The sequence below is a fragment of the Malaya genurostris genome, chromosome 1 (assembly GCF_030247185.1).
Source record: "Malaya genurostris strain Urasoe2022 chromosome 1, Malgen_1.1, whole genome shotgun sequence".
NCBI lineage: Eukaryota > Metazoa > Arthropoda > Insecta > Diptera > Culicidae > Malaya > Malaya genurostris.
The window spans coordinates 100312339-100328865 of record NC_080570.1 but is presented as its reverse complement, the minus strand read 5'-3'; the positions used below and the strand labels follow the sequence as shown (position 1 = coordinate 100328865).

Sequence of the window (16527 nt, the reverse complement as noted above, 5' to 3'; positions counted from 1 at the left end):
TTAACTTTTGAGATGATTTTCAGAAGAATTTAGAGTGCTAGTTATTGTGCTTTGTTTCTAATAGTGAAAGCACAATAACTAGCACTCTAACGAACCGAATAACATGACTTGGACTTGTTATGTTCTCGACAAACTAAGATACAAATGAAAGGTCTTGAAATTATTTAAAAAGTCCTCGCAAAATTGATCCAGATCCGACATCCGGTTGCGGTATTACAGTGCGAGTAGTAAAAATTTGAAATTTCACGAGTTATTTTTCACAAGCGATGGCCAAAGTACACATTTTTATAAAATTTACTGGGAAAATTCATTCATTTGGCAGACCTTGTTAGTTGGTGGATATATAAATCTACTTTGGAACTACTAGTGCACAGTTTCCGCTTCCGAACACACTGGTAATAGTGCAGAAAAACCCTAAAACGAAACTCACTTCGATTTCTCAGCAACCGTTAAACCGATGTTCACAAATCATTATTCAAATTAAAGCTCTCAGTGTCCTTAAAGATACTGTGCAATTTCACCCAGATCCGACTTTCGGTTCCGAAATTATAGGGCAATAAGTATCAAAACTTTCAAACTGTCATACAAAATGATGCAAGATCGGTACGTGCTGGTACGGAAGAAGAAAACGAACCCGCCTTGCACACAGCGTGCTTTGTTCGATTTTGTATAGCGTGCAAGGTTGCCACATTAAAATCTATATTAACTTGACAAAACTGATTACAAATTGAAAAGGTGATAGTATTTTATACTAAAGAAAGTTTTTTGATTTTTTTCAAGTTTGAAAGGAAAAATCTTGATAGAATCTTCTAGTGATATTTTTGAAAACATAAGTAAGGCTACATTACACCACTAGGAGGATGTCACTAGGTTTTACCTTTTTTTATATATATAAAAAATAGGTATTGAATTCGCTCAAACTTTAGAAAATTTTTCCGAGGACCGGAAATGTCATATACCAATCGATTCAGCTCGACGAACTGAGGAAATGTCCGTGTGTGTATGTGTGTGTGTCTGTATGTGTGTTGTCAACTAAGAGGTCGAGATCTCAGAGATGGCTGAACCGATTTTGATCAAACCAGTCGCAAATGAAAGGTCTCCCCGTCACCCTGAACGCTATTGAATGGTTTTTACTTTTTGAGTTATACGAAGTTTTATGTCAAAATATTCAGTTTTTTGACAGTATCTGTCACAATTGACCTTGAAAGCAGAATATATTCTCAGACTTAGATTCCGCACGGTAATACCTATCCAACAAGCCATAGATTGTTAAAATCCGTCCATTTTTAACGAAGATATCGAAATTTTTGTGTAAGCGACTTTTTCCACTAATCCAGCAGTAGAAGTTTTGAGCGCTGTCAAACAAGGTTCCTGAATTATGTTTGGTTCCGACCTCTGGTTCCGGAACTACAGGATGTTATGTGAAACGAAATTAAAACATTGTAACTCATTTTGCTCGTAGATTCAAATGAATTCTAAGAATCATTCAATTCAAATGAAAAGTTTTAAGATTTTATAAAACATCTTGTTTTTCAGTCAGATCAAACTGCCGGTTTCGGAGATACAGGGTGATTATAATAATGTCTGTTTCACATAAATTAATCAGGTTTATCGGGTTAGCAGATTTGGATAGTCGATAACCAAATAAACTTATTTAATTTTTGGCTATATTCAGTTTTCGTTTCAGAAGGCACCCAAAAATTTAATTCGCACTACGATTCCTCAAAGATGTTTGCATTGATTTTCAAACATTTTGAAACAAATGTAAACTATACAGCTACTCAGGTGAATTTGTCTAACTTCGGCTACACCGAATTTCGAATTCCGATTCCAGTATCGAATCGTTTCTCAAAGCTCAATCGTTTTCTCAAAAAAAGCCAAATCGAATTTCAGAGACAAAAGTTCAAATTAAAATAAATCCAATTCTTACTACCGATTCTGGAATTGTAGGATGATGAATATTTCAAATTCAATGCGCTATAGAAGAAGACAATCACGAAAATCTTTAAAGTTGAGCTCAAAAATATTGCAATTTATTCGTCATATGGCCATACGAATCAGTTTGGGTTATACTGTCTGGTACCGGCTCTGGAAGTACCTTGAATTACCCTAAACTCTAAAGTGGAAATTACTTCGACATATCATGGAATGTTTAATCGATTGTCACACTTTTAGATTCAAATTCGATCCGATTTGCAGTTTCGACATTTCAGAGTAATGAGTGATTAAAATCTCAAATTGCCGCTTAAAACGAAGGTCATTAAAATAATGCCATGAAAACTGAAACACCGAAGAATATTCATGCAAAAAACACATGCGGATTGATAAAAAAGGTATCATCTCACTGCTAGGTGGATTAAGCACGTTTTATGTAGTAGTATTGCATCTTAGGACCAAAGCAAATATACATCAACCGATTACAAAGCAATCCGTTGATTGTAGGCCAAGTAATAAGCAAAAGAATATGCTGACTCGACTAATGAGACGACTATTGGTTCGATTTCCCTAAATGTTTTAGCGAGAAATTAATTAACCAAAAAGCAATCATTGAATTCAAAGCAATACAAACTGATCACACAACGCGTGGAATGAAATCTATGTTCTTGTTTGGGGAAACCACTTTACTAGGGTTGCGATACCTCGGTTCGTCATGGGCCCCTCAAGTTGTTACTGGCCAAAAACCATATCGATATGGGATATCGATGTGTTTTGGAGTTTTCAGACCACACTTTCCGGTACTTTCGAATCTAAAGAATTTAGTTTTGCCAACAAATTCAATAAGATTTGAGACCAGTTTTAAAAATTTAATCTTTTGCGTTCGTCGTTCACATTAAAAAAATGAAATTTTAAACAAAAACCGGAAGTCGAATCCGGATTACAATCAATTAGCCCGTACGATCTATCATTTGGATCTAGGTTTGTAAAAATCAGTTCAGCTATCTTTGAGAAATCGATGTGAATTCTTTTCCGAACACCGGAACCGGAAATCGCTAATCTTATCTGAATTTGCTTCCAAAATCTAATCTGAATCCTCTTCCGAAACTGGAAATCGGGGATAGGAATAGCTATCAACTGAAGAATTTACTGACCGGTTCAGTAGAAACACACTGTAGAAACTAATGTTGTCCACACTTATACGGTAGTTTTGAAGCCGGAAGTCGGATGCGGATAAATTTTAATAACAGCCTGTGACCGATCAAATTTAGTGACATTGCTAATCATATACACACTCATACACACTCATACACACACACACACACAAACACACACACACACACACACACACACACACACACACACACACACACACACACACACACACACACACACACACACACACACACACACACACAAATAAATTTATATACAAATGTTTACATACAGAAAATAGGGATGTATACAAAACATTGCAAAACTCGTTCCTAAATTCAATTAAAAACAAATTAAATATCTCAAACTTATGTCACGATCATCCATAGTGTTTATACATGACATACAATGTTAGCAAACCAGTACTTTTCATATACCTTTCGGTGTCCAGATGACACGATTTCGTTATAACACTTTTAACTTTCGTTAATATCTATAAAACTTCGCCCATAACACCTGAACACAAATAAATATCATAACGAAGCATGCGTGAACAAGTTTGTTTCTGTAGCCTTAATTAATAGTACATTTGATCTTTTCGCCTTGATCAACACTTCATTGTCGCGCACACTTCGGTGCTCTACATTGTAATCATTGGCTGACACGCTACGCCTTTTAGAAATAAACTATGAATCTATGTGCAAGCATAGGCTACTAAAACTCCCTTTTACATCCGTATTTGGGGGAACTGTCCAAAAATAGCACTTTTTTCGACACCAGTGTATCGTTTCATCGATCCGATACTGGCACGAATCACTTAACCGGCTGACTCATCACAGTTCAAGGATGATGGAATTTCAGCAAATTCCGCTCGATTCAACTATACTGATAATTGCTGCGGAGTTTCACCCTATAAAAAGACTTGTACTTTATCTGATATCTGACACTTGAAAGTTGCTGCTAGTTTCGTAATAAGCCCGTTTGAAAATGCCAGAGAAAGTTACACACGATAGAATGGACAGAATCACAACCAACCGCATTCTGCACTGCGCGACCGAACGAGAATGACTAGTTGTTGAGAGATATATATTGCCGTGCTGCACTGCAATACAACTTTAGGAATCATGTTTGCTATCCGTGGTTGAATGAGAGAAAAGAGACGATCGTGACGATATAGAATCGAAAGGAGAATTGTCTGGCCCATCTCAAGGCAACATAGGAATGTACTGCAGTTTCATAAAGCCAAAGTCAGATGTTTTGGAGTTGAAGAAACAAACAAACAAACAAACGATTCCTGTACTAGACGTGTATTTTCTCTTGATCATTGCGAATTCCCGTAAGTTTGAAGCTCACTGGAATCTTTCTAAGTGAACATTGTCATTTAATACCTACACTCTTATTATAGCATGACATGTGCTTCGCCTTGAACCATAAAACTTAGACCTAGCGGTACAACCCTATTGATTTTATGCAACGAGATATTACACTTTTTATTTGATATTGTTTCACAATTGAACAATTTGTCATAATTCAATTGTTATGAGTGACCATCTTAACAAATGTTACAGGCTAGTATGAAGTCGCTTGATTATATCTCGCTTCTTCATTTTGTATGACTGAAACACTATTTCTATATATGGAATACTAGAAAATAAAACCATAGCGAGACAAACGAGTTCTCTAACCGTGATGAATCTACTGTGGTGGTGGAATGTGTTGTTCAATAATGGTATAACTTGTATCTGTTACAAAGGATGGTAATTTTTATGACCTAAACTTGTTAATCATTTAAAACTTTAGAACGTCATATTCAGAATAGATATCTGGAGAATCAGGAATCAGAACAAATTGGCTCAAATGGCACGTTCCCCTTGATATTTGGAGATTTGTGCCTTCAGATGCTATTTACTTTTTTTCGAACTGACAATCGTCTAACTAACGTATTAAGAATGAGATCGTACCATTTTTTTCCAGACGTGTAACGTTTAGCGTGTTGCTTCACGTTTTCGAACTTGTTACTAAGTTGAAAGTCTAATATAACACATGGATCAATAAGTCCCGAGACTAACAATGGAAACAACATTTTTTTTTACTAAATTTTTTTTTCTTCATCAACATAATCACCTTTATACAATGATTCTAACGTTTTTCCAATTTTTCAATACCATGTTTATAAAAAAATTTATCTTTCGCTTCAAAATAAGCTTCAGTTCCAGCGATGACCTCCCCATTTGAGCCAAATCTTTTTCCCTGGAGCATTTTTTTAAGATCAGCAAAGAGCCAGTAGTCACTGGGGGCTAAATCTGGCGAGTATGGGGGGGTGGGGAAGCAGATCAAAGCCCAATTCGTTCAATTTCGCCATTGTTTTCATTGTTTTGTTCATAGCTGTTTTTGTTCCATCGCAAGCAATCGCGGCACCCACTTGGCTAAAACCTTTTTCATGCTCAATTTTTCATGAAGGATAGTAAATACACTTCGATATGATATCTGTATCATCTCAGCAATCTCACGGAGCTTCACTTTACGATCTTTCATCATAATTTTTGTCACTTCACTCACATTTTCCGGTGTAACGGCTTCCACAGGTCTACCCGAGCGTTCCGCGTCATTTGTGTCGGTACGACCACGTTTAAACTCGGCGAACCACCGACAAATCGTTGCTTTTGATGGACAAGAGTCCGGATAACATTTTTCAATCCATTGTTTCGCTTGCACGGTGTTTTTACCCATTAAAAACAATGTTTTATCAAAACACGAAACTCGGTTTTTTCCATTTTGTAAACAAACTACAAAACGACTTTACTCCAACCTCGATAACTCAGCTGTTTCTGGTCGGATCGACCCGTTTCAAGCAAAGGTTAGTACTCTAGAAAGAAGTGGTTACTGGTTTACTACGAGCGCCATCTATGCTTTAGTCTCGGGACTTATTGATCCATGTGTTACAACATGCAGCTAAAGTTAAAAAAAAAGTTTTTAAGGATATTCAAGCATGTGCCATCACACAAAGTATTACGAAAACTATAAACACCCTTCAAACGTAACTTTAGTAATACATCACAATATAGATTTGAGTGTCTGCGACATGAAAATCACAAACAAATAGACAGGACACTGAAATTGGATTATTTATTCATTTTAACGGCCATTTCGAATATTCATTTTAGGCCCGTATTGAAGATTATGTTTCGGGAGGGGCCCAAAGGTAAAAAAATAATGTTACTGATGATTGCTGATGTACCTAATTCTCGGTATGGGTTTCGAAGCCTAGTTTACACTTGTAGGTATACTAATCTTTGTTGACAAACGAGAACCAACTTTAAAAAAAACGTTTAGATAATATAAAGGGTGTACTTATGGTATATACTTCGCACAGTTGAATATAGGTATGCCGGTATGATGGGAAACGTTGAGTTACTGTAATGACAGCTGTCATGATGAAGTATCTGAACGAAGTTTCCATAGATTGGAGGAAAATGAACTACAGACCTAGTTCTACAAGATCCTGAACAAGATCGAGTAAAAACAGCGAAAGTGCTGCAGAAGGGGTTCGGTTAAGTAAGATGGAGAATGACCGAAAGACTTTTTAACCGTACAGCAACTTGTGAATGAGCAGAACGACAGTTTGGTTGACAGAAAAATCACGAACCTATGCCGAAATGCTAAGGGCCATCAGAAGACAAAAATTACCATCGGTAATGATTTGGTCTGAAATCACCCATGATTCTTGAGCTTGAGCTTGAGCGACCACCCCTGGTTGCTACTCCGTTACTGATCGGGATTAGCTGAAATTGTACAGGGAGTTTCTAGATGATCCGACTCGGGACTGGTAAATCATCCTTCAATGTACATCTTCTGGTAATCCCAGAAATCATTGATCAGTACCGGCGCCGGCCAGGCCAAAACGTAGATCGTCTAAGGAATGGGAAGGGATGTTAGTCCAACACTTGTTGTTACTAGAGGCCGTATATACTACTGCGCACTCCACAAGTGTCACGGGAGAAGGATATTTGTTAGTAAAAATTTCAGTATTGGTTTCGCGCGCGACTCAGTATGTTCCGGTTTCAAGATGCTCGGATGCACCACTAAACTCACTGACTTCCCGTGTGAACGTTTCAACAATATCCGATATTGAAGTCCCGGGAAGTCTTGCTTCACAGATCTTATTCGAGGAAACTAAAGAAAAATTTGCAATACTATCGCGTAAAGAATGAAAACTTCCCTATTTTTTTTAAATGAAATTACGTGATACAAAATAAACGAGTGAATAGGATTTAGACAAAATAGTTGATTCATTGCATTGACATATTCAAAACAGTTGTTATTAAGTCATTTTAAATCACCAAATAAAGGTAAAAAGATTTCACGCGCGTCTTTATTATTTCAGCTTTATTATTTTAATTATTTAATAAAATTATTATTTGGTTATATTGGCCGGCTACCGAGAAAAATATTAATTTGTTGTTTGAAATATTAATATCAAGTGTTTTTTACAATGTATTCAATATACCGATATATGTTATCTCTATTATCAACTTTGTAATATCAACGGATTTGCACAATAGTTATCAATTCAATTTATAATCCTGAAAGACAATCAATAACATGGAAGAAGAAAACATTCCAAATAAAACTAGACGGAAATTGATAGATTGAAACGAACGAAGCTAGACGGAAATTGATAGATTGAATGAAGAGATAATTTAGTAAAATAGAGTAATCAGAAGTGAAACATTGAAAATTTCTGATAACTGAAAGGAAAAAGATACTCCAGCAATTGTCGCCTTTTACGACATGGAAGCAGGAACCCAGTGGATCTATTCTTGGTTCATTTTTTTCCGCCGGATTCCACACGGCATCTAGGCTGGTACTGTCCGGAGAGAGCTAATAGGTAATATCAATCTCCTAGTGGACCCCAGCCCCTTGGTCTGAAATCACCCATGATTCTTTAACAAAACACAACACTTATCCATTCTTGCTAGTTCCGAAAAAGCTTCTTTGAAACATTTCTTGGTTTAATTATTCCGAATATAACGAGTTTTTCACATTTCAGCCCAGAGATATATACTGCTTTCAAAACAAGAATATTTTGCAGTAAATTTATTAGCTTTTTATGTTGCATGTCGGGACACTCTCCAAACATTTGAGTCATGAATCTTGTGTCCAATGATATAACTAAAAACGTTACTTCGCTCTGTCAGAGAATAGAATATTGCACTCTTCAGCGTTTTTTTTAACATAAGTTTTGTTGCAAGTTGAGGGTCTAAACAAATTATGTCTAGAAATTGCTTAAACAAGCTCCTACACGGAGAACCCTTCGATCATAAAATTGCGATATCGCAGTTTTTTTTTTTGCCATAGTTGATTCAACTAATTTCTTTTTGATTCAACCAATATGGTTTTTGATTTACATATATTCAAGTAGTTGAAAAATATGTTGTTTTGAATGCTGTCAAATGCCGGAGACAGTTGAAAGCAAAACAATAATCGCAATGCAAAATCAACAACTTTTTTAGTTAAAATCTGTTCGCGTCGCTTCAAAATGTCAATGAAAACAACATTGATGATTAAAGCGTTTGATGAAATTGTGTTCATTCAATTTGAGAAATTTATGATTCCATAACAAGTGTTTATCTAACAGCGGTGTTGTGATAAAGTTAACCTTGTTTAAGACGAAAAAGATTTAGTGACAAATTAGAAAATGTTAATGAATGATCATCTCGTTATCTTTCAGGTATGTGCAAAAATTTTATGCTTCAAATTCGATCATTGATTTACTTCCAGCAGGCTGTTTTACTTCCAGCTGTTTGATACCGATGATGATGTTCATGCATTAGCAATAAAACGCTTTTTGATATGAATTTAATTTATAAAAGTAACAGGAGCGAAGGGTTTCAAACACACAGAACGCGCTGCGATTGAATGGCGCGTTTGAATTGCCGTCGCAAAATTCCAATTCCCAGCGGTTGATGCACCCAAGCTCATATAAATTGACTAAAATTATCAGAGCATAACTTTAATTCAACCATTTGAAGGCATCATCTTTCAATACTCATTTTAGGTAAATTTAATATTTTCGCTAATTTACTCGCCCCTCCGGGCACTTTTGCTGATTAAAAACGTTTTTGTACATCAATCATTTCCGATCGAATCAGAAGTATTTTTTTAGAATTTAGATCTTTGCTGGTCTCGACTTGACATGATCATGATCATACAAAAATCAAAATCACTTAGAGATCAGATCAGTTCTGATTTCGTAATGATAATTTATTCCTTGGTTAAGATCACTTGAAATCAGCAGTGATCGGTGGTTTTCCCAGCCCTAATTATATTACATGTCAATATAAAATACTGTTTATATTTTAACAACGATATTTATTTCATGAATCTCAACATACCGAACTTATTTCAAATAGATCATGACGTATATCAGTAAGTATATTTTGATTATTTTCGCAAATCAATAACATTGTTCGAGTTGAGTTTCAATAACAACATCAGTTATTTCAACTAAAATATTTGTTGAAATTGAAAGGTATGTGTCCTCACTAATTGACAGCATTTTTTTTCAAGCAGTTAAATTAGTTGTTTCAACCATCGTTTCTGCTAATCGAAAAACAAAAATGACAGTTTAGTTAAAACAACAATCGATTAGTTGTACCAAATTTTAACCAATCGAATTCAGAAAATCAACTAATATTCTGGTTGAAATGGGATCGCGGGTGGTTCCGTGTACTTTATGTGCGAAACATCTGCCGTTGTTATACCTTCGTGTAATAACTGATTCGGATTACAATTATTTTTTTTATTATTTTCATATGGGCTGACAATGTCAGTGCTTGCCGCCATCAATCTATAATGTATTTGTTTTCAATAATTGTTCAACACCCTACTTGATTAGAAACCGGGTTCAAAAGGAAAAATTTAAAAATAACGGTGAAATGAAATAAAATAATTTTCAAAAATCAACAAACAAACAAGCAATTCATATTCATTCAATGCCGATTTATTATACTCCCACCATTCCAACGTCAATCGATTTAAAACAGTGACAATGTTTGGTCCCGTTTATTTTCGTACAATCCGAATGTGCATGTGTGATTTTTTCCTGCCTTGCCGATGTAGCGCTGTTTTGAATTGCGAACTCGTTTTTGAATCTGCATAAAACGGGGCATTTATTTTCTAGTGTCTTTTTTAACGTTACGGAACTTTCTCTCGCTTGTTTTGCTTGATTCGCGTAGGTGAGCTGATATCGTAGGTAGACTCAATATATTCGCCGTCAAATCCATAATATGAAGTTTTACCAGTTTCACGCCATAGGCATTTAACTTAAACGTAAACGATTTGTTTAGCAGAATTGTTTTGTATTTAAATTATGATCAAGATGCACGACAACAATAAATTGCCGTTGACCATTTTTCATTTGGAAAATAACAATAAAACAAATCGTTTGAACCGCAAATTCGTACTGAGGATGCTGATATGACAGATAAATTTCACACTTCAATGTCACACTCATTGTTTTAACATTGTTGATAAGATTTATCTGACATTGAACAAATATCGTTACCTCTAGAAAGAAATTACCCTTTCTTGCTTTCATCGTCTTCCACCTTCTGATGTTACGTCGAATTGTACAAATACAAGTGTTTATGACTTACTTGCGCAATTGTACATGAAAACTCACTTTGATACAAATAAAATAGCTTCAGGCGTCTTCTTTCGCTGTGTTGGTATATGATGTCCAAGATGACATCAATAACTCAGCAGCCATGTACAGATGACCTCAAAGCAAAAGCAGTCAATTACGCAAGTCTGTGCACCTTAACACTTTGTGATGAAGTCCTCTTCATACGAGTATCAGATGGGCGATATCGAAGCAGAAATAATGGTATATTTTTTCCTTTCTAAAGGGTTCGGTTTTGCTACTATGGACAACACTTTATTTGCTATGGATAATCATAATTTAAATAATTCGACTGCATTTAGACAGGCCGATTGTCAGTGTAATAAGCTTTAGGTGCGAAAATTTACAGTCAAGCTTCGAAGCGGAAAGATCTTATCTTTATTTTGATCACGTTTGTTGCCATCGTCGATTCGTTTTATTGCGATTTTGTAGATTCAATCAAGCTATGGACGTTTTTGTTGGATGACATGATTACGCACCAATGGGGTCTTCCCAAGTTTTGTCGTTCTGTTAACAATAACTACGAATATTTTCGGAACATTGTCGTAAAATCGTAAAAGACAGGTATGGGCTACGGTTATTGTCAATAACGAGACAATCATTTTTGTTCGAGTCTATATTCATTAATATTTTGAATGATGGTAGTAAAAATGTAACTCAGTTTTATCTTTAAAACAAATCTTAGAATTAATATTTGAGCGATTTTTCATCGGCAAAGAAATGATTCAACCGTTATTCGAACGATGTCAATAACAAACAATTTACTGATCGATATATTCCTACAAAACGATTTACAACAAATACAATCAATTTTATTAATTTCATCTATACCCAATGAAACACAGATTGGAAAAAAATACGGAGGGCGGGTATAGTGTGATCGGGGGTCGTCCTTTCATTCATCCAACCTGGGTTCGATTCCTAACCTCGCACATAGGGTCAGAAAGTTTCTCTGGCCCGAATGACCGTAGGGTTAAAACATCTATTATCGAAACAAAAAAATAGATTGGAAAGAAAAAAACTGAGTGAATGATACTTTACTATAGTTAAAAGTCTTTTCATATAAGTTCTTTTACGTAATTGATGGTAAATAAAATGAAATTCATGAAGAAATAAAGTGTAATAAAAACATTGAAATCGAATCTAAAGAGTGTACGGACTCAAATGGCATCGCTTTCAAATGGCTGTAACTTTTTCAATTGAACTTATGGTTGAAACTAGTCCAATGGGTAATGTTTACATTGTGTAAATGACAGCAGTAGTTTTGCAATCGTTCCGTAGATGGAGTTGAAAGAACAGCAGCGGCGTTAAATACTTTGGCACACGTATCTTGAAAATCTGGATCTCTCTCATCGTGCCATCGGCGGAAAGCTGGGAATTGCACAATTTACGGTATCACGTGTTTTAAATCGGTACCACGAACGTTTAACTGTTGATCGAAAGGAAAAAAGTGACCAGAATGGATTACTGTATAGCGAAAAGTACAAACGGGTAGTTCAAGATTTCAAGAAGAATCCAAGTCTGTAAGAAATGTGTCGAAAAACCCGCATTTGAAACAAACATTCGTGCAAGGCGCGAGGAAACGCGAACGACTACACACGTACAAAGTTCAAGACACCGAATCGCAATGAACAACAGAATACGGCAGAATACGAGCTCGGAAGCTGCACGTCCAGATATTGACAAAATCGCATTGTCTCATTATGGACCAGACGTAAGTAAAAGCAGATATCCGACAGCTTCCTGGATTCCTGTTTTTCCACTTTCCACATCATGTCATCTTAAGTTTTATACCCCAGCAGCCGTTAGAAAATATAAGATGTCAAAGTTTGTCAAAAAATACATGCTTTGGCAAGCAAGTTGCACATGTAGAAAGCGGTCATTTGTGACTACCGGTGCGATCAATAAGCACGCATACATAAAGCATCTTCTTCCACTTCTAAAGTCACACAATGGTTCTATACCTTTCTGGTCGGATTTTATCTCTTGACATTATCGCATCGGAAACATTCACCAATTGGCTCAAATCGTATCTTGTTGGCCGTTCACTTTCTGTTAAGCTTGGAAATTGTGAATCGAATAGCTTCTCGAATCTGTCGGGTGTGCCTCAAGTTAGCAATCTCAGACCTTTGCTATTTTCCTTGTTCTACAACGACATCTATTTTGTCTTGCCACCAGGGTGTAGGCTTGTTTATGCAGACGATCTCAAGCTATTTCATATCGTTAGATCTGAAGAGGACTGCAGGGCCTTATAACGACAAGTTGATGTCTTCAGCGACTGGTGTACGCGTAACCGATTGACCTTTGTCCGATCTGTCATTGAAGCTTCATCGGTAATATGGTGTCCTTACGCGGACGTTTGGATTAACCGAATTGAATCAACACAAGCTAAATTCCTCCGCTATGCCCTCAGATCTTTACCTTGGCGCAACCCGACAGAATTACCACCTTATACTGATCATTGTCAATTACTGGGTATGAACACACTTCTGAAAAGGAGAAATATTTCCAGAGCTGTATTTATTGAGAAACTATTGATGGGACAAATTGACGTTCCTAATATCCTTTCTCAAGTAAATATCAATGTACCACCTAGAACTTTAAGATCGTGGAACTTTTTAAGACTTGACTATCAACGTACTGACTATGGACAAACCGAACCCATTAGGGTTGTGTAATTGTTTTAATAGTGCCTATGAATGTTTTGATTTTTCCATTTCATGTGATGTTTTTGAAGATAGACTAAGAAGATTAATGTAATGTATAAGTGTAAGCCCATAATGTAATATGAAAATGTATGTATAATTAAACTATTGTCAACCGTCAGAAAAGATGAAGAGATTTTTGCGCCAATTTGACGATTGAATTATCCTCAATTGAGCTTTTCCCCTTCATGAAGACTATAACAGGTCAGAAGAAGGAATAAGAAATAAATAAATAAGTGAATTATTCGAAAGTTGTTTTGGAGTGGTATAAGGCTAATGAGCTCAACTTCGAGCCGATGGAGCTAAATCCCCCGAACGCACCGGAACAGCAGCCAATTTAAAAATACTTGTAAGCCATCATGAAACAGGCGCTTCGGAAGCATCGTAAGGAAGTAAAATTTGAGATATGAAGAAAAATGAATTTCAACGCAAAACAATGTTAATCCTTGTACAAGACCTCATAAGTAGTGTCAAGAGGAAGGTTCGTTAATTTGTGTATGGTATTGGGATTGGAAGTAAAATAATATATTTGATTTGATTCCCTGAAAGTTTGAAAATGATCGCTTGAATGGGCCAATTTTGCCAAATATTGTGATGCAATTTGAGTCTGTACACCCTAAACTGCAGTGTGACAAGTGTACATTGATCAGCCTGATGATTTTTTCAAACCAGCATGAAAATATACCCAATAGCAGTTATTCAATAAACCCTATAAATTCCTAACTACACTACTTTCGCTGAAACATGATGGTGCAACATACAAATGGATCGATGACAATTATCATGTTTAATTTAGGAATACCACTTTCGAGCTACAGTTGTTTAAGACGGCAGCTTGTCAGTGTTGAACCGGTCTTCAAAGATGATAAAAACTTTCCCACAACTCGAACGTTGTCACACAAAACGGACTGCGTGCTGCTATAGTAACAAGTAAACATTACAAATATGACAAACGGACTTTTTTCCTAAATGTGTTAATAAATTAACTATGCTCAACCAGCACTTACATGTTCCAATGGACTGTTTTGCAGTGCCAGACACACTTTTATAGTTGCTCTCCGGTGTGTACGAGTGCCGCTTAAAATTGTATCCCAGAATTTTTTCACGAATTGGATTCACACTACTGTACAGATAACTAACCGCTACATTTCTTTGTGGGTGGTCGCGTTTTTTCACTACCACTACGGCCGGATTCAAATCCTGATCACTTATTGGTTTTAATGCGCCCGCAATCAAATCACCACCTTCTACATACGTTTGACCATCACTTGAGTTGTTCGGGCTAAAACTGCCAACACTTTTTAATACTAAACTACTTGGACGCAAGTTAATGTTGTAGGATTTCCATTTCTTTCGTTCGAATTTCGCACAGTCAAAGAGAAATGTGTCATCGAACTCCGGCATCTTGTTCGGGATATGATCTGTACTATCACTTCAAGCCTGAAGTCATTTATCTCCAATCCATTTTTCAGCGCCACTGTTGTCACTGACGAACTGTTGTTAAGCGAATTACAAGTGTTGGAACAACGACACGATCAATTTTCATGCCATCCATGTCGAGCCGTATACAATTTTCGAGAATAACTGGATGCACATATTTAATTGGGTAAAGAATGCCAATTCCATCACCAAAGCTTGCGGGAAAACTAATACACAGGAAATTTGTTAGAGTGGTTAAGCAATTTGTTAGGGTGGTTAAGCTTCAGAAGCTTATCTTAGAGAGAATTGGGGATCGTAATTGCATCTATCTAATGCGAACTATAACTCGGGAGCCTTGTATAACCTTGCTTTACGTCAGTTTGCCGGTTTATGTTGAACTGCTAAATTGCATAACTGTTCAACACAAAGCGTTAATTACTGACGAGTCGAAGACAAAATGTAAAGTAAATAAAATAACTAATCAAATTTCATACAAATTATCTAAATTACAATTCATTCACCGGATACATCGATTTTATAAAAGTTATTACTTTCCAAAATTATTGTTGTTCTGCACAATGAATGAACCACAGAAATTAAATCATAGAACTGCGTAGATAAAAAACAGTACTGTGTCACATGCAGCAGTACATAGAGTACAGTAAAATAAGTCACTCTTAGCATCGATCGTTTGTTAGTCTTCTTATATCAACTAGTGCGCGATTGTACTTTTCAAACCCATAAGCTTAATAAGGTTGACTTAATGATACACAGTTCCAATGAATGTAGTATAATTATTGTACACTGTTTTCATTTTGCTTGATATCGTGAATCACGACGTTCTACTACGGATGTCCTGTACACTAATTATACTCATGGAATTTGTGGAATGCACCCGTCTGACTGCAGTTGCGGTTAAATTCTGCCAGGCTTACGCCGGATTAAGACGCACTCAACGCAAATAAATCAATCAACAGGAGGATTATGTTCTTATGGATGTCTTAGTTCTGTTTTTAGTGATTCTAGCACTCTGTACAATTCTTTGTGCTTCAAAAAATTAACATCTTGAATAGCTTAAGGGGTTATATACCTTCCGGTGCGAGAAATGATGCTCATATATTTCGATCAGTCTATGAAATGTGAAAATGATTTTATTTCAATGAATTAATAAGCGTCAAAAATATATGTTTTGTAATGATTGAGAAATTATCACAATATGTAGAAATCACAATATGTTTCACCCGACTGCTACGGCTAATTAGCGAACGAAAGATTTTGATTTCTATTGGCATTGTTCTTTTACATTTCGTCTTCGGTTAATCTGTGCTTAAAACAGTTCAAATTGAACTACCATCTCCGACTAGCAGTTTAGTTTGAACCGCTAAGCAGACGCAAACTTTACATTATTAATGTAACGACTTCTGCTTAGCGGTTCAAATTCAATTGCTAGGTGGAGATGTCAGTTCAATTTGAACTAACTTAAGCACTGATGAGCCGAAGGCGAAACATGAAGGAAATTTAAATAAAATATGTGCTTTTTTATACAAATCAAGATATATGTGTGATAGGCATTGTTTTGCTCAACTCATATAGAAACGCTGGTCTTACAAGCCAGTTGTCGTATGTTCG

The 16527-nt window shown here is 36.1% G+C and overlaps 1 protein-coding gene across 8 annotated transcripts in view; it reads right to left on the bottom strand.

Annotated features, from left to right (window-relative positions):
* Nucleotides 1-16527, bottom strand: part of LOC131425233 (guanine nucleotide-releasing factor 2) — a 90996-nt gene that overhangs the window by 44414 nt on the left and 30055 nt on the right. For 2 of the 8 annotated variants that reach the window (XM_058586947.1, XM_058586948.1), the window contains exon 2: nucleotides 14487-15125. The exons of 1 other annotated variant lie outside the window; for it this stretch is intronic. In XM_058586947.1, the coding sequence (XP_058442930.1) occupies nucleotides 14487-14883 (397 nt within the window). In that variant the 5' untranslated portion in view covers nucleotides 14884-15125. Of the gene's footprint in view, nucleotides 1-14486; nucleotides 15372-16527 lie in introns of those variants that run through there. 5 more of the 8 variants (XM_058586949.1, XM_058586955.1, XM_058586953.1 and 2 more) reach the window with 5 other exon arrangements.